Source organism: Falco cherrug, chromosome 10 (assembly GCF_023634085.1).
Source record: "Falco cherrug isolate bFalChe1 chromosome 10, bFalChe1.pri, whole genome shotgun sequence".
Taxonomy (NCBI): domain Eukaryota; kingdom Metazoa; phylum Chordata; class Aves; order Falconiformes; family Falconidae; genus Falco; species Falco cherrug.
Window position 1 is genome coordinate 16,059,829 of NC_073706.1, and position 23,724 is coordinate 16,083,552.

Consider the following 23,724-nt stretch of genomic DNA (forward strand, 5'->3'; position numbering starts at 1 on the left):
CCGGTGCGCACGCGCAGGGGCGCCGGGTGGCGCGCTGGGCTCTGGCGCCCCCTGTCGCTTTCGCCGGGGCCTGGAAGGGGCCGCCGCGGCCTGGGCTGCGGCGTTACACTGGGGGATCTGGTCTCTGCCCCTGCCACGGCGAGCGGGTACGGTAGGGCCCGCTGCCACGGCCGCCTGTCTTACAGCGGTTTGGGTTTAACGTGTGATATTTTTGTGTCCCCACGGTGCTCCGGGAGCCTGCGGTACCCCTGCGCCTAGGGCAACGCTATGAGGTGCAGGTAGCTGTGGCCGAGTCCCCCCCCCATTAGCGGCTTCTTATCCGTCCTTCTCCAAGTGTCGCTGCCACGGGGAGCTTTATGCAGGATTTGGGGCAGGTAGCGTCACTGCGTACAGGGCACTTTCTGCCAGCTGCTGGGAGCCCGGCTATGCTCACCAGAAGGGGCGGGCAGTGGGAGCCACCTTCCCTGGCTCAGGCAGCCGGAGGAGCTGATCTGGTGAGACAGCTGGCGGCAGGAGGAGGTCGGGCAGGGCTTTGGGGGTGCAGGCAGGCTGCCTGTGCTTGATCGAGGACACGAGCGACGGGAAGCCTGCTGCGTGCTTACTCGAAGCCGCAATCTAGAGCTCCAGCGACCACCCGAGGTACAGCCGCGGTACCAGGGCCCGGCTGCGGCGGGCTCCTGCCCGGGCGGCTGCTGCCACCGCGGCCGAGGCCGCCTGGGCCCGGCTGCGTGCAGGCAGCGGCTCCCCGCCGCCCCGTCCCGCTTGGGGAACCCGCCTGCCGGCAGCTGGTAGGCCGCTCCAAACAACACTCAAAGCGCCGCCTCGTCTGACTGGCTGCGCGCGTTCCACGCTGTACGTTATGGGAGTTGTAGTTTGCTTCCCGCCTCCTAAGTGTGCCGGGTGCGCTCGAGCACTACGTTTCCCGTCAGCCCTTGCGGCCAACAAGCCGTGAGGGGTGAGGTTGCCTTATCCGGGTCTTCTGACCTCCTGGCGGTTCGTCCAATCGGCACGCACTGAGGGCGTGGCCGGGGCGTTTGATTGGTCGGTTTGTACCCATGACCGCGGTTTGAAATCCGTTAACGGTGGCAGGCGGAGGCGCCGCGTAGAGCGGCCGCGGCGCTGAGGTGAGTGGGTGGGGGTTACCCTTGCTGCGAGGTGGTTCTTGGCTTCGCCCCTTCCCTGGAAGACGCCGTTACCGGACGCTGGGCCGCAGCCCTTCCCTGGGTTCCCGTCGGGTCTCCCTGGATGGGGGGGCCGCGGGCCTGCTCTGAGCCAGGTATCGGTAACGCGGCCTCAGCCTCTCGCAGCACCATGGGGCCGAGGGCGCGACTGGGAAACGGTGGAAAGTGGATGGGGGCGCTTAGCCCGTGCGCGGAGCCGGTTTTGCCGCCGTCCGCCGCGATGACGGGAGGGCAGGGTGGCGCTCGGAGCCCCGTGCGCGGGCCTGAATCCCGAGGGCTGGTTGCAGCCCCCGCGGGAGCCGGAGCCTGGGGCTGGCCTCAGGGCGGGGGCCTGGTGGCGGGGGGAGCCGCCGCGGCGAAGGGCTCCTGATGCCCAAGCGGCACAGAGTAATTGCTCGGGGATGAATTTTGTCTTCAAACAGAAAAGGTATTTATTTCGTGCAACGCTGGGGGGCTAGCCGCTGTGCACCGGGCAGACTAGCTGCGAAGTTTTCAATGAAAAGTCAGGTAACCTATACAGTTTAAGTGAAAGGTTACAACATCTTTATGTACACATTCATTTGATTTCGACATCTAATAATCATACTCATAATCAATGGGGTTTAGGGGGAGCTTGAGGCAGAGTCCTAGAATCATCTCTTGGGGGGATTTTTTGGTGGTCGTTCCATTCTTAGGCCTCAGTCTTGGGGGTCGCTCAATCTTCCTTCTTTGAACTTCTGACCTTTCTTTGTTCAACGATCTCCTGACTCATGGTCTCCTCATCTCCTTCAGGTTCCCAGTGTGTCGGCGTCTGTCTTACCTCAACACAAACGGAGCATCACCCAGAGCATTGTACCATATTCATCCTGACTAATCTTTTTAAGACCTTGCTCTGTTTCACTCCCTCTCTTGAGAGAGGTTCATAATACTGAAATAAGCCTTATGATGGGGTAGCTGCCTCATGAGTAAAATAAACTTGCATGTTCAGATGCCAGTCTTCAAACAATCACAACATCTGACAATGAAATTGCATATTTCACAATGAAATACAACCCAGAGTGCTGTGCCAATGCCAGTGCTATGCTGTGTCCTTAACTGTTCATTCACATGCACTGCTCAAAACCTGGAGAAGTATGCATCTTAATTTTGGAGCTCAGAAAAACTATGTTACTACTTATCAAACCAAATCCTGCTTCCTGGGAAAAGGAGGGAAGAAAACCAGGCAAAACCTGGCCTAAGTAACAGTAAATGCATTGTTAGCTATTTTTATACAGTGCTTTTTTTAAACTAGAGGTGCTTCAACTTAATCTAGCAATAAGTTGAGGTTAGACTGGCTAAAAATAATTTACTTTTCCTTGAGCAGCTATTCTCAGAATGTCCTGTCTTCTAAAACTTGTGAGATCTGCAGAGAATGTCAGGGCTGTTTATTTTGGGCTGTTGGAAGGGAGGTGGGTCTGGGCTGTTAGCAGAGCAAAGGCTGCTTGGGAGGAAAGCTGCTGCTTCAGCACCTTGCTCCTTTTGCTGTAGGTTAATGATGGCAGATCAAGGCGGTCTGCAGTGTGCTCTGTGCACACCTATTGCCTGCCCAAAGGCTTTGTCTCCCATTTTCAGTATTATATGATAGAACAGCAGTGTTGCCTCTATCCCGTGTCTGGGATGATAAATTCAGCGTTGATTCTGTGCTGCGGAAAAGTACACTTGAGCGTTGAGTGAGGAGCACCAGAGAGGAAGGAGAAGCTGTAGATCCATAATTTGTTAAAGTGTTTGCTTAACCTTGCTCAGGGAAGAGCAAGGATGACTTCTGGTGGTTGCTGGCATTGTGCTCAAGTAGTTCAGGTGGAGGCTTTGTGGTGGGATAGCTTCCTATGAGGTGGTGGTGACAGGACTGTGCCTATAGAAAGGCAGCTTCCAGCCCTTTGTAATGATCAGATTTATCTATTAACCCCTGAAAAGCATCTAGGAACTTTGTCTGGATTTATTGTCTCTATAAAAACAACAGAAAGCTTTGGGTTGTAGGACAACAAAGAAGCTGCCAGACTGAATTAAATGAGTTGCCTGGTTAGTGCAGTGTCCTGTGTTTAAATGGCAGCTGGTGTTGAATGCCCAGCAGAAGGCACCGGAATTACTGCAGCACATTGCCATGCAGCTCTCCTGGCCTTGGGGAAGCTTCTCTTGCTTATTCCTGATTGTCCATCTTTGGTTTTGAGGCATACAGATCAACTGGCTTCAGGTATGTGCTGATGCAACTTGGAATATCTTTTTTGTGTATCTGGTACTATTTTTTTCCATGTTCTGATCCTGTTGGGATTTGGAGGAAATAGCATCTGTAGCTTATGAAGCTCCAGTGGTGTATTGTGATAGTGTCACCTCAAGTTGGGCAGGGGCTTATCTAAATTACATTGCAAGTGGGCAAGAAAGAACAGATCTTCTCTGCACCCTCTTCCCGCCTGTTTCCTTGCTGCTTTCCTAAACCCAGACTCCTCCAGCCTCTCTCCTTCTGACCTCTAATTTCTCATCTTGGAATGGTGCTTTCTCTCTCTGACACAAAGCCCTGTACTGCTGGGAGGGACCTTTTGTCCCACGCAGTGGGTGCTGTCACTGTATTGCCTGACGACTGTCAGCCTGGGTTTGCTGGTCTAAAAATAAGAGGCTCTTTTGGTTAGGTCATAAGTGTGAAGTGCATCCTTATGATGCACTTGGTGCCGAGTTTCACTTACTGCAGCTAGGGCAGTACTGCATAGGTCTTGTTGGAGTTACTCCTCCCCAGCCTTGTCTGGCCTAAATGTTTTTGGCAAGAAATTAACTACTACATTGAGAAAAAGACCCTGAGCACATCTGTGATGGAATTGTGTCAGCATTTTAAAGCTAATTTGGATTAGAGCGAGGTGTGAAGTTATTCCCAAATACCTATTGCACTTGCTGTTGGATCAGTCTTATTCTGGGATAGGAATGCTCGTTCCAATTTAACTTAATCCTTTCTCAAAGCTAATGAATCTAAAGCAGGCCAAGGCACTCTTCTGGAACGTGCCACAGTGTAGTTATTCAGAAGAAACCTGATGTCAGAGAAACCTGCCGTGTATTCCTCTTTGTGGGTTTGGCTGTGCTGCTCCATGCAGAAACTGTATGGGGCTGTGGCTGTGTGAGGCATGCTTAGGTCAGTGAGAGGAGCAGATCTAGAAAGAGAATTAAGGTTTTAGCTGGGCAGTAACTTTTACCAAAGGAATTTGGTCTGTTTTTGAAAGCAAGAGAGCCAAATTCTCTGCCTTCCATGTGAAAGCGGAGCCTGCAGAACAGGGATGAGGGTTCCTGGCTGGCTTGCTGAGAAGCTCTGTGAACACTAGTGTTGACATAGAAGGTGGTGGATGTTGGGGAGAGCAGAGCTACCCTTTAAATCCATGCTGTAGTTATATAGGATTACAGTGTGCTTGTAACCATGATCTGGTAAATGTACACACTGCCCGCTAGTTATGCAGCATCCTTATTAATGAGAAGAAAATTCTGCACCTCGCTTCTGGTGGAAGAGTGCTACGGTGGAGAGAAAGAATTTTGCTTCCTGTCTTTAAAGAAAAGATTGAGGTAATAGTGGTCCTACTGTCAAAATCACAATTGGGTGTTTTAAAACACCTCAGGGTAGTGGGCAGCAGCCCTTGGGCTGTGCTTGGCTGAGCCTTTCAGTTGCAGAAGCATCGCAGTGGACGTATCATAGTGATAAATCGCCATCATGTTCCTCACTGACTGAAGCTCAGGCCCAAGCAGAGTCGATGGGTAGAGGAGCGAGATGCCTTTTAGCAAACTGCTGCTTCACAGTAAATCCTGTCCTGCGCAGGACTGATGATACGTAGGGATTTGAAAAGCGGATGCTGTGAGTTCATCTGACTGAAATGGACACTCTGCAGCTCAGTCATGATGACACTTACCTCCCCACTGGCTCTTTCAAGAAACTTGGAGTATGAAACTGTGGCATTGACAGGCTCCCTTTCTTCTCGTGACTATTTGCTTCTGTCTGGCATGGAGGGAGGGGAGAGAGAAGAGGTTGGTGGTGAGGGTGCTGATGCTATGAAAAAATATGGACTTCACACAGTAAAAAGCTGCAGCAGCGTAGCAGTGGACACAAGCAGCTGTGAAACATGATGCCAGGAGCTCCAACTCGGTGGACTGCCTGGGGAGGGTGAGGGGGGAATGCAGATGACGCATTTGATTTTTAAAAAAGTGGATAGTGTTGACAGAAACCCTATCTTGATTAAAGGCGCTAGGAAAGCATTTGATTCCAGCCGTGTCTTGAGCTCAGTTACAGTTAGTTTTGGCTCCAGTTCTTCTGTGTGCCTTCTTTGGGTCCTATCTTGACATCTTCACAGTCCTGTAGCTGAAGTTTCTGTAATGACATTCTTCCCCTTAACTATTGCAATTCTGTGCTGGGGAGCTGAAGGCTTCTCAGTGCAGCCATCTTCAGGAAGGAGGGCTGGTGACTGTAAACAGCAGTGGTACCTCCTAAATGCTGTTTTGATTTAATCTTGAACATTTTCTTATTTATGGAGCGTACCATCTGGCTTGAATGATGTGTGGTCTGCCAAGACAGATGGTTTAGGTCTGAAACTTTGTGGATTAAGAATATACTGATTTAGAGTTGGTTGGACTCATAAAAGCAAAGTTCAGGTGATTTCCTTAGGGAGTGTTTTGTAACACATCCTTAAGGGCTTTGCCTTGCAGCTGTGCGAGGCATCATAAAAACTTGAAAACACCTTTGCAAAAGGTTTTGCTACAGTTTAAGGGTTTATCTTTGTTGTTGGCTTTATTCCTGTTCCCTTGAGTTTAGTATCACCTGTTGACACAGGGACTCCTCCTGCTGTCAGTGCTCCACTAAATATCTTCAGGGACTGTTCTTGATGAAGTCACAGTGCTTGGTTTGTTTATAGTCTGGCCAGCCTCAGGGTAGTGCTCTGGATGCTGTCCTGATGCTGTCCTTCTTCCTACTTTCTGCCCAGTAACAATATGCTACAGAACTTCTTCCTGCTTTGAAAATCCATTTATTCTATAGAAGAGCCATTTGTGTCATTAGTTCTTGTTTGTAGCCCTTCAGAGGGAGAAAGGCTGTGCTTTGCGGTGCTCTGGAGTCAACCCATCATCAGGTTCTTGCTTCAAAATCTGTTTTGTGGGAAGGCTAAGAACTCTTCTTTGCTGCACGTGGTGAGGGAGGGAAGGGCAAACCAGCTGCTCTCTGGAAAAACCTTTGTACTTCCTTTTTAAAAAAAATCACAATTCTAGCACCTGCAGGTACAAAGAAAACCTTCAAAACTTGATCTTTACAGGTTCAAAACTATCAAAATGTCAGCAGTGGTAAAATCCCTTTAGCTTTGCCAATCAGCAGTAGAATAACCAACTGCATTGCTTGTGGGGTGTTTTGTCTAAAGGCTGTGAATTACAAGCGAGGAAAATGTACCAAAAGCTGTACTGGTGTCTGTCTTTAGAAACTACACAGGGGAAGAGAGGTGGAGCATGATATAGCTGACACCTGTGTTGGGGTTTGGCATAACAAGTGACCAATGCTTGTTGTCTAAATATCTGTAGCAGTGCAAGCGGTGAACTCGTGGGGAATGGTGTGAAGATGTCTCGTGCAGAATCTAGATATTCCTTTGATGTCCCAAACCCTTGCATCAACTTTGCAACTCTGAATGATGATGATGATGATGAGGCACACAAAGCAGATGCCTGGTTTGGTAAGCTGCTTCCAACTCCTTGATTTGTTTTCTCTTTGGATGAGTGCTTGGCGTGATCCTTGTTTTGGGCCTGGCTTCTGTGCCTGTTGATTAGTCTTATTAACCACATTGTTCATCGTGCGTGGGGTTGTGTTTTTTTGGTTTTGTGTTTAAATTTTGATTGTAATCTGTAACTTGGCAGAGGACTTTGTTAACATAATGATACTCTGAGGTATTGTTAAAAATTCCTAACGTAGTATGTACAGTGAAAGTCTCTCTTTCCTCACAGACCAAAAAGCCAATGCAGAAAACATCCCTCCTGCAGAATATGTGGCACAGGCCTCACAGAACAGCACTGCTTTTTCAAAGCCTGATATTATTCAGTCTTCTGTCACACGACAAGGAATAATGAGTAAGCTGGCATGGTGTGGGGGGAGGGAGAGAATAAATTTTACCTACTTTTCATTGGCAAAATGCAAAGCCTCTGGCTTTTGTTGGACCATCTTCATATGTTGTTGTCTCGCAAGGCCGTGTGTGGTTTTGCTTTAGCATTCTTCTACATGTGTGTATATATATGAGTTGCCATTTGTCACTGTTCATAGGTGAGAGCCATGCTGAAGAGGACAATGAAGCAGAAAGTGTGCAAGCCAGTGCAGTTCCTCCGAATATCGTTGGATCCCTGACTAGCTGGAGAGCTGCTGCTCCTGCAAAGGCCTCTCAGAGGTGAAATACTTGTGTTCAGTTTGCATGAAGATCGATGACGGTGTAACTAAGCAGGTCCTTGCTCTCAGGATCTGCAGTTCTAGCTGTTCTTGGGTCATCCTATGGGTCTGAAGTTCTCTAGCGCAGAGATAGTGTACTGGGGCAGCTGATCTGCTCGAAAAGCTGGAGGGACAATCTCTAGGGGTGGAAATATACTGCAGCGTCTCACTTGTCAAATGAGACTCAGTAGCACTAGGAGCTTCTGGAATGCGAGGACATCTGAAACTGAGGTGGCTTATAAAGTTTCTTTGTTTATATCTGCCTCAGTTGGGCAGAACTCGTTCTTGATATTAAAGCAAGGGGCTCTGTGTGCTCATATACCAAAGAATATTAAATTTATGGATTGTTAAATAATTCATTCTGCATTTGGATTCTTGTGTTAAACACAATTTGCATAGGGGAGTATGTTCGAGTTAGGTGATGCACTGGTATAAGAAGTGTTTTACAGATTGTGTGTCGTCTTGGACCTAGGGAAAGCTAACTTCCATTTTCTGTTCTACTGTAGAGCGGGTAGAAGACAGGCTACAAAGCAGAGAAAAGCACAGCAACATAAAGGGCTGGATGGAATCGAAGTGACAAGAAATGCTGATACCCAAGTTAACAAGGAAGAGGTTCCACCCCTGAAAAAAATGAGAGTGTATGTCATGAAAGCCCTTCTGTTTGGGGCTGGGAAGGCGGTACAACTGTTTCTTTGGAAAGGATTTCCACATGGCTGCGAGGGTTTTCACTGGAAGGTTAGGGTACGGGGAGGTGACTGATGCCTGATTCCTGATAGTGGTTTCATAAATAGGAAGAAATGGCTGTAAGACCTGAAGGAAACACTGTTTGGAGATAAGAGATGTGAATGAAACAAGCTTGGGTTTCTTAAGCTTCTTCGTACTTGATGTCTGTCAGCTAGCTTTAAATTTGGCATAGCTTGTCTGTCAGGAAGTATAGGCTATGAAAGAGTCGCAGCTAAAATATTTCTCAAATTAGTTTAACCACTAAGATACCCTATGGTGATAAGCTTGAAGTCAGGAAATTGGAGTGCAATCTCTCAAATGCTGCTGTACCTAGATGAGCTACAGCACATCTACCTCCTCAAGAAAAGCTTAAGTTCTGCAAACTCAGTCATTTGTCTTCCCTTCTACAGCCTTAGAGTACCAGGGCAAACTAGTCGATCTGTACCTGGGCCTGTGATGAGGTAAGGCTGGTCTGGTGTACCTTAGAATTCACCAGGTGTTGGGATGTTATGTGTGGTGGTGAGAGCTGCAGGTGATCTTTCATTTAGAGCACAGTTAATTGAGCAGCTTGCCATAACTTGTTACCTTAGTTGTAGCAGCAGAGAGAAGCTGACAGAAGTATCTGCAAAGAGAGCGCCCCTGCAGGGTCCTGCCCGCTCCCCAGGGAAAGGGAAAAGCAAACTGACCATGCCCTCCACGCCAACAGTGCTAAAGTACGTAGCTTTCTTGTGACTTGTCTGTGCTAATCACAGCTGATTTAGGTGACAGCCCTGGCTAGAGTGTTTTCAGCTTCAAGTTAGCATGCGGTGGTATCACATTTAGTAAACACTGGATCAAGGCAACAATATTGGGATGAAATGTACTTCACCAGCTGAACCTATGCAAAGGAAAGCTTTTGCTTTTAATTTGAAACAAAAGTTGTTCTTGCTAATAGGCAAAGCATGCATACAGCAAATAGGTATGCAGAATACCAGTTAGCTGCAGGCTTTCTTGAGCCAACAAAATCTAAAGAGTATACTTTTTATAAAGAGTGATGCTCCTGCAATGAATTCGGAGATAACTGTGTTCTTGCACTGACATCGTGCTAATAACCAGTGAAGCAGGAAGGCATGTCTCAGTCTCTAACGTGCTTCTGCAGGAGGACCAATCTTTCTGGCAAGCTGAAGAGCACAGAGGAACAGGAGCTGGAAAAGATGCAGCAGTTGCAGAAGGAGGTTACGGAGCTACGGAAGAAGAACGAGGAGTCTCTGAAAGCAGCTATTGCTGGAGCAGGTGGGCTCTAGCTGAATTACAAATTGAAGCTGTACTGGGCTAAGCTGGAGAGTGCTGTGCAAAAAAACTTTAAAAACAAATATTCCAGATTTTGTAACAAGTATTAAGATTGGGTGGCTTTTAATGTAGAACAGCCCCTAAACTGCCTGGAGGCAGGTTTGTATGGTTTTGTCATGTTTTGAAAAGTTATAGATGAATTCTCTAAAAATTATTCAAGTTATTAGAAGTTAAGTGCTTTTTTTCCCCCACTCCCCTCCAAATCCTCCCCCCACTCCAAAAGGCTTCCAGACCTCTCATGTTCTTTGTCTTTAGGACAACTTGTGAAAAGAACTGCTGGTCAAGTAACAAAGCCAATAGACTTCCACTTCTGCACAGAGAATAGAATTAAACATGTAGAAAGCCAGCCTGGGAACGAGTACAAGGAACTGGATTTTGCAGCAGCACTGAGAAAGCATCCTCCTTCTCCGGTGAGAACCAGAGTGTTGCCAGCAGTCAGCTGACTGATTCTTGACATCACCTTCTTTCTGCTTTTTGCAACACACACGCTGCTGGTAACCCACAAAGGGTTACCGTAGGAGAGGCGAGCGTTGTACAGATGTAACTTCACTCACTGCATGTCTGCATTGCTGCAGCACTCCAAAGGCCCCTTTTGGAAAAAGGGGCCCTTTAGTGACTGGAAGATCTGACATTATACTTATGCTTTAATCTTCCATTTCTTACAGTTTGCCAATGTGACTAGCTTGTGCATGTTCAGACAATTAAGACTGATGTGTAATGTTAAGTGTTGCTGCCTTTGAGATAAAGGGAAGGAGAAAATACTGTGAAATGGGGAAGGGAAATATTATCAAAACATCCTGTATTAAATGGCCATAATGACTGTAGTTTTTTTGTCTTCAGGTGCAAATGCCGAAGGGACCCACTGTCCCCAAACCTTTCAATCTGTCCCAGGGAAACAAAAGAAAACTTGAAGAAACCACATCAGAATATGTGTCCCTTGCTGAGCAGGTGGAAGCATTCCAAAAACGCACGCCCTCTCGTTACCATTTGAGGAGCAGGAAATCTGATGAAGGTGAGCGGTCCTGGCAACATCCAGCCAGGAGGCTGTCCACAGAGATTGTGGAAGAGCAAGAAAGATGCTTTGACTACTGTACTAAGCAAACAGCCTGTGTCTGTTGAAGGCCTTGCCATTAACTGCTAGCCTTTGTGACTTGAATTTATAGGCCCAGTTCCAGCAAAGTTGGTGAAGCCTCGGCTTACAAAGCCCAAAACGCCAGTGCTTCGGACGAAGCAGCGCTTCAGACCTATCACCTGCAAAACTACAGCAGAGTTAGAAGCAGAGGAAATTGAGAAAATTAAACAGTAAGTAAAGGTTTACTCTAGTCCTCCAAGTGAGAATTGTATTGCACTGGAAGTATCTTTCAGATGCCAAAATATCACTTCTCAGGAATACCCTTTTTGCATAAAAGAATGAGTATTGTAAAAACATTGAAAATCTATTTAGCTTGAACATAATCCTATGGCTCTGTAGGGGTGTAAAAAGTAGCTTCTTCATTTTGAAGAAAGTGCTGTTAGGAGAGCAGAGCTGATCCTGGGTTGAGTACAGTTTACAATTAGTTAAGCAAACCTGGTATAGTGTATTGCAGTACAGCCTGCAGTACAACTTGCAATACACTTCAAAACTCTCCTGTATACAAAGTTTTGGATTTCCAAGAAAGCAATCCATAAGGTTTCCTTCTTGCTGTTTCAGAAGCAAAGGAGGAGTTGCTAACTAGAGGTGCACGCTATGTAATGTTTTTCTTGTGGCACAGCTGCTTCTGTACCTGACTTGCTTTTTTACACAGTGAGAGAAGCTGTACCTTGCCATGTACCATATATTGCTGACTATCTCCGCCTTTTCTGTGTAGGTACAAATTCAAAGCACAAGAACTCAATCCCAAAATCTTTGAGGGTGGACCACTCCTGCCCAAGAAACCTTCTGTGAAGGACCTCACACAACCCATTGGCTTTGAGTTAGAAACTGAAAAAAGGATTCAGGAGCGTGACAGTAAGAAGCAGCAGGAGGAAGAGCACTTTGAATTCCATTCCAGGCCATGTCCAACAAAAATCCTGGAGGATGTTGTGGTAAGAAGTTTAGTAATACCCAGACCTGGGAATTAGGACTGAGGTGGCAATTAGCTTCAAAATATCTGTAGCTATGTTGTATTATGTATTTGATAATCTTCAGTAAACACTGTCATTAGGAAGAACTGCAATGAGTAGGTACTGTGCTATGTCAGGTTGTTTCTCTAGCGCTTTTTCTTGGCACGTAGGCCTGAGTAACTCCTTACTGGCTTTTCTGAACAGGGTGTTCCAGAGAAGAAGGTGCTTCCTATTACAGTTCCCAAGTCTCCAGTCTTCACCTTAAAAAGCAGAACCCAAACATCTAGCAGAGATGAAAAGGTAACTGTTGTGAATAGGCTGTAGTCAAGCCTTCTGGTCCCACTGTGGTGACTGCCTTGGCCAGCCTGCAGTACCTCTGCCAGCTGGGTGTGGTGGCCTGGTTTGGTTAGCTCCTTCCCTCCTGTTAGGCAGTTCCTCTGTAGTGGATTGACCTTGGCTGGGCACCAGGTGCCCACCAAGCTGCTCTCACTCCCTTCCTCAGTAGAACAGCAGGGGAGAGAATAAGATGGAAAAAAACCCTTGTGGGTCAAGTTAAAGGCAGTTTAGTGAGGCAATAGCAAAAGTCATGTATGCAGAAGCAAAGGAAAACAAAAGATTATTCTCTACTTCCCATCAGCAGGAGATGTTCAGCCACTTCCTGAGAAGCAGGCCTTCAGTATGTGTAGCAGTTGCTCTGGAAGACAAACAAGTAAATAACTAATGCTCCCCCTTCCTCCTCAGTTCTCTTAGCTTTTATATCTAAGCAGATATCATATGGTATGGAATAGCCCATTGGGTCAGCTGTCCTGCCTATGTCCCCTCCCAAGATCTTGCCCACCCCCAGCCTACTGGTGACGGGGGGGAAGGTTGGAGAGACAGCCTTGATGCTGTGCCAGCACTGGTCAGCAGTAACCGAAACACTGGTGGTGTGATCCCTACCTTTCTAGCTGCCAATACAAGCACAGTGCTCTGAGGGTGCTGTGGGGCTCAGCCAGAGCCCATACATCCTCCCATGGTAGTCTTCCTCTGTGCTGTTCCCCTCTAGCAATCTGGTTGCTGCTATTCATTTTTACAGAAACTGAATTCTCATGCAAAATGAAGTCAGTCAAGTTAAACATGAGGGCAATGACTAGGGTTTCTGAGGTGTTGCTACTATGCATGAGGAAAGTAAACTGCTTAGATTTCTAAAGGACGTCGCCCTTCTCTATTCTGTTATTGAGAAGGGCAGATACTGCACATGACCCTTCTCCTCACAGTCATTCTAGATCAGGGGTCCTCAAACTTTTTAAACAGGGGGCCGGCGTGCGGATTAAGTGGCAGGAACTCATCTGCAGCTGCTTGGTTTCCCCCCCAATCCCCGGTGGGGCAAGGGGCGAGGGGGTTCTTTAAATACTGGGGGCCGGATTGAGGACCCGGGGGGGGCTGTATCTGGCCCGCGGGCCGTAGCTTGAGGACCCCTGCTCTAGATCCCTGGAGGTGGGGAGCAGGATTCAGAATGCATTGTGTCCTTCTTTCTCTCTTCCCTCTAATGAAGAGGACCTTAAAGAATTAGACTAACTTGGATGAGTACTAGAACTGGTAGTGGCTTGGGAAGAGGAAGAACATGCCTGTAAATTGGTACTTATAGGATTACTAATTCTAGCCGTGTCCAGAGTATTTGCTTGATGCTGTTGTGACCCTCATGAAAGGAACCCCAGTATTCATGGCTTGTTGTCATCTTTCTGCAAAAATCTGGTGCTGTGTCAGATCCTAATGCTAATATCCCTTTAGGAAAAAGAGGTGGTTCCGGTGATCAGAGCTAACCCTATGCGACATTATGGAGTGCCCTTCAAACCTAAAATGCCAGAGCAGAGGCACGTGGAAGTTTGCCCTTTTTCTTTTGATGCCCGTGACAAAGAGCGGCAGATACAAAAAGAGAAAAAAATAGAAGAGTTGCAGAAGGAAGAGGTAAGAACTAAAAGCTAACTTGGATTCCACTCCTTAAGTAAAAAGTGTGTGGCAGGACGTGCCTCCTGCTGTTGGCTATTAAACTTCCAAAGCTTTGCCCTTTTGAGGAAAAGGGGAGAAATATCTTGTGTTGTTTCTTTCAGGTGCCAAAGTTCAAAGCATTACCTCTACCTTACTTTGACCATGTTCAGCTGCCAGAAAAGAAGGTCAAAAACCCAACTCAGCCAGAGCCATTCAATCTGCAGGTTGATGAACGGGGAGCTGCCAAGCTGCAGATCTGGAAACAGCAGGTGAGATGAAAAGGATAATGGGTGTGGCCAGACTTAAAGCAGCTTGTTAGTTGAGTTGTAATAGACTTCAGAAAGTGTCCTACTTGACTTGAACCAGGATCTGAGTTTGAGCAATGAATTATTCTGTCCTTTGCATGAGGCTTGTGCTATGGGTTAAGGCTTTTTTCTCCCTTTTATGGTAAGTGATGGGATTTACCACCACTGCATGAACAGCCATAGGGTATTTTTTGAGCAGTAACTATGTGCAGCTGGATCCCTTTTCTGACCACCTCTGTGCTTGGGGGTTTATTGACACATAAATAATATACTGCTTTTCTTATGCAAATGCTGCAGTGGTCATCTGAAACTTTCAGGCTGTTTTTTGGGAAAAGTAACTGACAGGCAACAAGCGTCAACTTTTTGGCTTCAATGTAGTTTTCTGTGCAAATGATTTGATCGAAGTCAACCTGGCTCTTCCAGTGCTGGGAGTGCTGATGTCTGGGTGGGGGCAGATGGTCTTTTCAATATACCTGGCACTTGATGGGCTCTTTTCTGTTGCAGCTTGAAGAAGACTTGAAAAGGCAGAAAGAGGCAGCATGTTTTAAAGCTCGGCCTAACACAGTGGTGTACCAGGAGCCTTTTGTGCCTAAAAGGGGAAATAAGCCATTATCAGGTACAGTTACAAGTACTTGCCACGCAGGCTTGGCTGATAACTCAAAACTGATGCAATGATGTTTAGACTGGCTGTTGCCTCTTTTTTTTTTTTTTTTTTTATCAGCGCAGCCAATAGCGCATTGCATTTAATCAACTAATTCACTGACAGCTTGTGTCCGCAGGGACTGGGGGAGTTTCCTGTCCATTGCCCCCCTGTCCTGCACTAACATGGCAGCTGTATTTAACAGCTATGCTACAATTGGCAGATGATTGATGTGTGCAAGTTTGGGTTAAGGGTAAATAGTATGCAAGGGGCTCCCTGCAGAGACAGCTGGCATTTCTGCAGCAGCTGTCAGTCTTTTCCTCCCGTTTCTAATGAGATGAAGGCATCTACAGCTTAGGATAGACAAAGCTTCATAGCGTATAGAACCTGCCAAAAACTTCTCTGTACTAACAGTTTTGTGCTTGCTTCCTCCTATGAAAAGGAGTGTCACAGACATTACACCTGTGACAGGGTAATGTCTGCACTAACACTACTCACGTTTGGGTGTAAGGCTTTATCTTTTCCCGAAGCCTGGAGTTATCTACTAACTACCCTTGCAAGGTGAAGCGTGCCGGGGGAGGCTTCCGTTTGATACTAGTACTGCTCTGCTTTACCTGACTGTCTTTGCACCGATTTTATTTCCTCTGTCTCTGAACTTAGAGAGCCTTTCTGGTTCTGTAGTTCCTGAAAGCTTTGAGCTGGCGACAGAAAAGAGAGCTAAAGAGCGGCAAGAATTTGAAAAACGATTGGCAGATAGAGAAGCCATACGGGAGAGGTGTCAAGAGAGGCTCAGGCAGGAGGAAGAAGAGCGTGAAAAGGAAGAAGTTGCCAAGCTAAGACAAGAAATGGTAAGAGAGCTATTTCTGAACAGGGGCTGTAAAGTAACCCAAAGGGATGTGTGAATATACTAAATGGGCTAATGTCAGTATTGAGCTGCATTGAGACTGTTTTTTCAAGTTTCCCTGTTGCAAACTGACTCCTTATTAACTTTATAACTGGTCTTTAAAAAACAAACAAAAAAAATCCACACAACCAAAACCCAATCTAACAAAAAAGGCAGCTCTACTGAAATGACTGATTTTTTTTTTTTTTTTGAGTTGTACACATGTAGTCATTGGGGCATAATGCTCTTTGTAAAATCTGTGATCCCAAAGTGTGCTGTGCATGTTCCTGGTGGCTCACTCCAGTGCCCTAGGCAGCATGGCAGTCCTGTAGACAGACACCCACCTTTGTCCCACTGACAGCTCACCTGAAAGTTTCAGCTTCATCATAGCTGCAACCATTTGCTTCATGTTGTCCTTGTTTTTCTTTTTTTTTTTTCCAGGTTCACAAGGCAAATCCAATACGCAAATACCGCAACGTAGAAGTGAAGCCCAGTGATCAGCCGCTGACTACACCAAAGTCTCCCAACTTTTCTGATAGATTCCGATGCTGATGTGCATCCATGTGATAGCAGGATGGAGCTCCCATCCTTCTCTACTGCCTTGACAGGCAGAGAGTGAACAGTTGTTACTACCTGACTCCTCAGTCTCAATTGTTACACTTGGTTCGATTATTGTTATGTTGAGTAGTTTAACTCCACCTGAGGCAGGTGACTGAGGCACAGTGTACAGGCAGTACCGAACAGCATTGCTTCACATCTAGACCTCTTGTTTTCTAAAGACCGAACCAGGTTTTTGGTATTGTATACAAATATTGTGTACCTGAACTAATAAAAATTCCTAATCTAATCGCTTTTCTGCAGAAGAGTTTTCAGTAAAGGGATCTTAGTGAACATACAGGGATGTGTGCATCTGGAAAGAGCTACCTTGTCTTTGTGCATATTAGTATTGGTTTCAAGTGTCTGTTTCTTAGGCCTTTAGCCCATATTAAGCTTGAATCATGTTAAATACATGAGGCTTCTGCGAGCCAGCATATTGCAGGTCTGGCCTTTCTTCTTGGTGTTTAGATGAGTGCTAACATGAATCTTGCCCACACTTTAAAGTAGTTCTCTGTATGTTAGAGCATTAAACCTTCTGCTGTTTTTATAGCTGAAGCCATTCTATTTGGGGAACCACTTCACTGGCAAATGACTTGCTGTAAGCTGCCTCCCTGGCTCCTGCCAGCGCAGTTCTTTTGGATAAGGACTCATCGTCATCTAGCCAGTCTAGTGCAGCTAGCAGGGCTAAATATAGATGGAGTGCTCTAATGTGCTGGAAGACAAAACTTCCAGCATGGCAAAGAGGTGATCAAATTTAGATTAAAATTTACTAAGAATGATTTCTTGCCTTAGCATTGTGATATGATTTGTTGCCTTGTAAGTCTGTGTTTGAGGCCTTTCCTTGGACTTGGCTTAACAAGGATAACTCCAAAAGGCTGTGTGAGGGCAAGAAGGGGTGAGGGGTACAACTACATCCATACGATACCCTCAGACACCACTGCTGCCTGCTGACATGGCTGTTGCTGTTACCTGTTCTGCTCACACAGGTGATCATGTTGTGCTGTTTCCTGAGCCAAAAAGGGACCTGTTTAAAAAAAAAAAAAAAAAGAGGGTGGTATGGCCAGTGACTGGAGGTGTGCTTGAAGCCATTGGCAGAAAGAAAGAGCAAGCTCTCTAGTTCAGGTTTGGAAATGTGTAAAGCTCTTTGGGCTGGCTTGAGCTGTAATGGCATTGAGGCTTTGCCTTTCCTGTGTTTATGCGTCTTTTACCTTTATTGCTTGCTGGAACCCATGTGAGCTGGGCTGCTTACTGCTGTTGTGCTGTTTTGAACAGAGGAAAGCACATGAAACTTAACATATCCCATTTGGGCAAACTGTTTCTTATTTGGGGATTATGGCAAACGTTTGCTTTCACTTCCTCTGATTTGCAGAAGTGTTCTTAAGAGTGTGTGGCTTTTTATTCAGATCTGGAGAAGAGAGGGAGTTCAAACTTGTTAGGTGTCAGACTCCAGCAAAGGGGTGTGTTAAGTGGTACTGTCTCATTATCTTTGGCAAAGTGTATCAAGTGATTGCTGCTCCTAATCTGAGAGAAACAAGAGGCAGAAAGTCCTCAGAGCTGAATTCAAAGACCAACATTTATTATACCTGAGGATGATGGTTCTGCAGGAATTCTCCTAAAAAGTGCAATGCTCAAGGATATCATTGCAGAACAGTTGCAGCCAGCGGTCAGCAAGTGTTTTGCATGGCCGTACTGAACTTCAGCACTTCAAAGAGCACCAACCTCAGACTTTTACTCTGCTTGGGCCAAAAGAAAAGTCGCCCCTGCTGAAAAATAAGGATGAAAAAGAAAAAGGTATTGTGCAGTTAGTAACTGAGGAACTGGAGAACCAAGGGGGTTTGACGAAGCATGTTGGTACTAAAAGATGAATGACCCCGTGACAGCCTGGCCTCTTCAAAAGGGTGAGCTAAGAGACTTTGCTGAAGCTTCAGCTTTTGCTTCTTTTATCTCGAGGATTTTTACACGGCTGTGGCAGCACTGGGCCTGAAGGTTGACCCAGTCACACAGGGTGCCTTCAGCTGCATTTTGCTGATTTTGCACCTTCAGCTCAACAACGTGGGGCTAATGGGGTGGGGGGACTGTCCGCAGCAACAGCCTGGCCAAGAAAGCTGCTTGTCCCAGGTGCAGCCCTGTGACAGCCTTGCTGGTGTGCAGCTTACAGGAACGACTGGAGCAAGAGGGATGTGTAAGCATCCTCTTCTTGAAATCGAAGGTCTGTGTGGATCTGCAGATTTTGCCTTGGTCTGCCTTGATCTTATTTCTGTCACAGTGGAGCTGTTCTGTATGAGCTGCCCAACAGGGACATTGCAGGACCTCGAATGTGCAGTCAAGGAAACTTCTGCTGCAGCCTCGAGTGCCAGCTCCTCTGGAGTAAGTGGTGTGTGTACAGCAGGAGGGGCAAATACTGATGGTGAGTCAGAGGAAAGCCTGAATAATGATGAGCTGCCGAAGAATGTAAAGGCAAGCGAGATAACAAGGCTGCTGAGCTGGAGCAGATATGGATCCCTGAAAGGATGGATTTCCGTGATGGCCCTACATGGCCTCTGCTTCATACCTGAAGAAGAGTTTGTATGCCTGGCAGCTTGTCAGTTTTTTCCCAGTGGTATCATTGGGTCTAATAAAAGATATTACTTCTTCCTGCAAACATGGCCTCTTATATTCCTCATACACTGCAAACTTGGTGAAAGCAAGCCTCCGGCTGCCATGCCCTGCGGGGTACCGGGTGTCTGGCAGAGCTCTCCGGAGGGGATTCTCACAGGCTGGCGGGTGGCAGGGGGTTAGTGCAACCTGCCCTCTTAATCAGGAGGAAACTGGTGATATGCTGGAAACACTGCTCTAATGTAGAAGATGTGTAAAAGATGGGTATGCTGGAGGAGCAGAGTGCCTGTGAGAATGGCGTCTGGGTAAGGCTTAGACAGGGAAATGGCAGCAGGTGCCTTTCCCAGTCCCAGCAGAGTGTAAGTGGGAGAATAAAGTTATAGGACTGGAGCCGGAGACCGGGATTTAACCAAGTGCCATTTCAGCATGTGTCTCTGGAGTCAGGGTCAGTTGACAAACTGATGTAAAAATCTATATTCTTTCTGTGTGGATTTTGTGAAAACATTCTTGTATTGAAGAACTCAAACCTCATCACCTCTGTGAGTGTGTCTTGAGCTAGTGGGGCTGGGAGGAGGAGGGGTAATCAAGGAAAGCTGGAACTGGGTCCAAAATCTTCCTTTGAAGCATCTCTAGTTGAGTTGTTTCCAAAGTAATTTGTTGAGCTCAGACTAGAGCTGGAACTAAAAGGCAGACAATGTTTTCCTGGACGGTTCTGTTGAAGGGTACTGAGAATTGCAAGTTCTTACTAGCTGGTGAATGAGATTGACAAAAAGGCTTGAGGATGCTCTCAAAACCACAGCTTTGCCTCTTGCTTGCCTCTGCCGAGATACCTGGTTGGCTGCCAGTGTGGCCTGGCATGAAGCTACCTGTGTGTGCGCAGGTCCTGGTGCTTCAGACCAGTGTGGGATGCTCGCTGGTGTCACTGCTGGCAGCCACCGTGCTGTCCTTGAGAGGCTCTGGAAGCTTTTTTGAAGATGTTGGGATTTTTCCTTGTTTTTCCCCATCACCTTGATGGGACCTGTCATGACATGATGGCAGCCTGTCTGGGGAAGTCCTGGGTGCTGATGGAAGCAGTTAAGCTGCCGACCACGTGCCTGGGTTGGTCCCCACCGGGAAGGGCTGGCTGGCTTGTGATACAGTGGCATGGCTGGGATTCAGGTGGGGATGTTCTCGCCTGCCCTACCGCTCGATTTAGACGGGGTGTAGGGTTTCCTGGAGGACGGGCAATGTTGGCTGCACAGAGCGCCTCGCTTACCCATGAAAAGCATAAAGGTTAAAGTGTGCTGCAGAAGTTGTGACAACCGCGTAGCTAGGGAACTGGCATGCTTGATGCTTTGCCAGGTATCCCCAGGACAGGCTGTTTCCAGCTGCAGCCAATGTAGACTGGCTTAAGTTTTTGAATGGGGAGGAAAAAAAAAGCAACACCAGCCTGAGAAACCTTGGTGGTGGTTGGTTTGCTTCTGTGCTCTGCAGAGACCTGGTGCGCCGTGCTGCTTGCTGCGGCATGGGCTTTTGGACCAAGGCATCCGAAATCCTGTTGTGGAGCAGCTATTGTGCTTCAAAACTAAAAACCTTTCTTGTGAGGGGACTGTTTTCAGCTTATTTCCCTTTTCTCACAAGTGAATCTTGTCTTGTAATAGTGCTAAGCGACAGGACACTCATCCTTTGCAGGCATTTCCTTTGCAGAACCATTTCCACAGCTCCCCCAGCACTGTAGGTCCTGTTCTCAGAGCTTTGCATCCTCCCCTTGTCCCAAGGTTCGCATCCAGGTACCAACACCAACTCCCAGTGACCGTGCGAGGTGACAGGCGCCCCAGGAAGGCTTGGCCGGCTTCCAGGCAGGTGCTTCGGTTCTCCTTGGAGAATTTTATTCCGGCTCCCAGTGCACCAACCAGCCTGAGGGGGCTGTGGGGCATGGCTGTGGCAGGTGGGTGCTCCTGCTCCCCTGCCCGGTCAGTGGATGTGTTCCTTCCACCCATGGTTTGCCGTGAGGATGCAGAGCCTAAGGCTGGCGCAGTGGTGGCAGCGCATGCCTGAAGTGACATTGGTGGCAACCAGGTGCCTGGCAGCCCTTGGCCAGAGGAGGGGAGAGGCAATTCCAAACTGTACCTTGGTGATGACAGTCGGTGGGCAGAGTCCCCAAGGCACGACATCTAGCCAGTTATTCCTGCCGGCGTGCCCTGCGGAGGCAGAGTTGGGGGACTCCCGCTCGCCACGGGAGCAGTGGCTGTGCCGGGAATGGGCAGCGTGGGTCCCACAGTCCCTGGGAGCCCTGAATGCGGTGACGTTCAAACCTCTGCGTGGACATGACTGCATCGGTACTGCCGGTTGGAGCCATGGGCCTGCTGTTGTATGATCCCTGTTGTTGTCATTGCATTCCAGGTTCTACCTTCCCTTGGGAAAGGGGACGCTCACCAGCTCCAGCACGGAGCTGGGCTCACTGAAGCCACATATCCAAGCTGTGAGGGCTGGGGCACGAGAGCCCGGTGTTTGCTCAGGAGCCCCTGGTTGCGTCTTGCCGAGCAAAGTGATGCTCTTGCGTGAGGTGGTGGTGGGTGTCTGAGATGCATCTCCCGCCCCGCTGCTGCATGGATTGGCTGTCAGGACTAACTGGGCTCCAGAAAAGGCAACTTCGGCTGCGAGTTTTGATTTCTCCTTAGCTTAAACCTTGCCTGCGGGCTGCCTGAGCAGCAGGGCTGTGCATCGTGGCTGGGGGCTGCAGCAACGAAGGAGGTGGGAAGGCTCCGTTGGCCAGTGCTGCGCCCGGGTGAGCCAGGGCAGCACCGGCTCCTTCCCCTTGCTCTCCAGCTGCTGCCCAAAGCCAGATGAGCATCCATCCCATCGATGAGACATGGACTGGCCTTGGGCTTGAGCTGCTGCTCGTGGCAAGGGAAGGGTCCTGGGGCAACTTGTTTCTACCCTTGCACTGCTTGCTGGTGCTGTCCCTGTCCTGCTGGCTGCCTACACCTGTGTGATGCCTTTGTGCTCCCCCTGACAGCTGCCCAAGGGCAGGGGCAGGTGGGGCAACAGCACCTTTGGGACAGGGGGATGGTCGTGTCCCCATCCTGGCTTGTCTTGCTCTCAATGCCATGTGTGAACCACAGCTCCTCTGGTGCTGCCTGACCCCAGCCCATGGTGTGCTGACGCTGGGAGCCAGGGTTTGGCAATGTGGAGCAGCACTGTCCCTTCCCCTGCCTGGACAGCGTTTTATCCTCCTGGGAGGTGCTGCAGCAGGGTGAGCAGTGCTCTTGGGCTGCTGCTGCCTGCATTGGCCACATGTGAGTCCTGTGTGGGAGCAGCCAGGCTCTGTCTGGCAGGACTTGAGCTCCGTGTGGCTGTGGGACCAGGATGGAGAGCTCTGGAGGAGGGACCTGCCACCCATCAGCTGGCAGGGGCCAAGGCTGGAGGAGCCCATGGTAATCTCAGCCTCCCCGGGGGCAGCTGGCCAGGCCAGCCCTGGGGAGAGCCTTGCTCCTCCAGCAAGCACCAGCACTCAGCCCTTCGGTGCTCCTCTGCCAGCAGAGCACTGTGGAGGTGCTGGGTGCCCTGCCCGTGCCTGGCTGGGTTAGCAAGGAGTGATGGGGAGCGGGCCAGGAGGTTGCCCGGTGTGGGGCAGCTCCAGGGGCCAGTACCTGACCCTCAGCAGCCTCTGCCCTCTCTTTTTCTCTCACTCTTTTGCTGCTTTACCACTAGTCACTGAGCCCCAGCCTCCCCTGTCACCCCAAAACAAGGCTGAGCTGTGGGTGAGGAGCCGAGCCTTTCCTCCTCCACCCTGCGCTGGCGTTCGTGCTGCCCTGACATGATAAATGAATGTTCTGGGTTTTTAATAGTTGGTATTATTGGAGTGCTTTTTCTTGGCAGTGCTAGCTGGGAGGGCTGGGTCCAGTTACAGGGGGTTCCTCCTGCAAACCCCGGTCCCTGCCCCCAGCAGCGGGCAGCTGTCTGTGCACCCTTGGCAAGCAAGGCTTTCCTCATCTTAAGGTTCAAAGATTTAAAGTAAACAAGGCTCTGCTGGGTGGGGGAAGCAGGCAGAAACTTGGCATAGCCCTTGGGAATCCATTGGCTTCGGGACTCTGTGTGTGCCCTTGCCCAGCTCCGCTCGGGGCCTCTGCACCCCTTGGCACGGTGCAGCCTCTGGTGTCCCTCTGCCTGGGGCTTTTTCATGCCCAGGTTCAGCCCTGCACAGTCCCTGGGGCTGTGCCCTGGGGTGCAACACCCCAGCAGCATGTGCTACACCTTCAGCAGCGGCTGGTGATGCCCATGCAGCACCCATGCACAGCCTGACCCCTCCGGGAGCCCCCAGGTCCTTTGTTTCTTTCCCCGATCTCCAAAACACTTCATTTTGCAGGAAACTAGTCTTTCAGCCAGTTCCTGGAGGAGGCTGCAGCCACCAGTCAGTGCCCACTTCCCAGCTGCTCTCAGTTCTGCTTCAGGGACCAGCGGCAGCGCCCAGAGTCGGTGGTGCCCTCGGGTGCCACGTCGTGCTCGTGGAGCGCAGGGTCCTTTAGAGCTGCTATCCAAAAGGGCTGGTGCCTGCAGACAGAGCTGGCCACAGCTTAGTGGCATGGAGAGAGCCAGCACCATTCCTGACTGTTCCTGGCCACCATCCCCATGGGGTGGCCAGTGGCTGCCTTGTGTCACCTGTGGGTACCTTGGGAGGCACTTAGCCACCTAGACCATGTCCAGCTCGGCCAGGCTACCCCTGTGGGATGTTTTTGGGGTGCTGCTGCGGCTGGTGCCAGCCTACCTTATGGTGCTGTGCTGGGACAGGATGTGGCCCCGTCCCCTGCGCCATGTCTGCGCGTCCCCAGCCCACGGGGGACAGGCAAGAGTGGCGTGTCCTTTGAACAGGCTCCAGCAGTGACAGGTGCTGGGAAAGGCGAAGCGGGATGGCTCCTGCTGCTGTAAAGGATCCTCCTCTGCCCGCACTAATCCGGCTCCGTTACACCCGGGATAGAAGAGGCTGCTCCCTCCGGGCACTGCCACAG

General features: G+C 48.9%; 2 protein-coding genes across 12 annotated transcripts in view; one reads left to right on the forward strand and one right to left on the reverse strand.

The window, feature by feature from the left end:
- The window catches only part of BCL2L1 (BCL2 like 1), a 198,432-nt gene that overhangs the window by 19,166 nt on the left and 155,542 nt on the right, over nt 1–23,724 (reverse strand). The window lies entirely within an intron of this gene.
- On the forward strand, nt 125–16,391 carry TPX2 (TPX2 microtubule nucleation factor). 11 transcript variants are annotated; one of them, XM_055722601.1, is made up of 19 exons: nt 125–146; nt 6,726–6,874; nt 7,143–7,265; nt 7,456–7,576; nt 8,121–8,252; nt 8,748–8,798; nt 8,928–9,050; nt 9,476–9,609; nt 9,922–10,076; nt 10,507–10,678; nt 10,830–10,968; nt 11,514–11,730; nt 11,953–12,048; nt 12,386–12,457; nt 13,519–13,695; nt 13,839–13,985; nt 14,526–14,637; nt 15,343–15,509; nt 15,986–16,391. In XM_055722601.1, exons 2-19 carry the CDS (start codon nt 6,763–6,765, stop codon nt 16,094–16,096), a joined length of 2,361 nt encoding a protein of 786 aa, XP_055578576.1. In that variant the 5' UTR covers nt 125–146; nt 6,726–6,762; the 3' UTR covers nt 16,097–16,391. The 11 variants fall into 11 exon arrangements, with proteins under 11 accessions (XP_055578576.1, XP_027669467.2, XP_027669466.2 ...); XM_027813666.2 differs by lacking the exon at nt 125–146 and adding an exon at nt 1,017–1,124 and having other exon boundaries at nt 15,322–15,509; XM_027813665.2 differs by lacking the exon at nt 125–146 and adding an exon at nt 1,131–1,276 and having other exon boundaries at nt 15,322–15,509.

Coding starts and splice junctions, on each gene's coding strand:
- TPX2 (XM_027813666.2), top strand. CDS start 6,763: ATGTCTCGTGCAGAATCTAGATATTCCTTTGATGTCCCAAACCCTTGC. Junction 6,875..7,142: donor CAAAGCAGATGCCTGGTTTG/GTAAGCTGCTTC, acceptor CTTTCCTCACAG/ACCAAAAAGCCAATGCAGAA. Junction 14,638..15,321: donor GGGAAATAAGCCATTATCAG/GTACAGTTACAA, acceptor CTCTGAACTTAG/AGAGCCTTTCTGGTTCTGTA.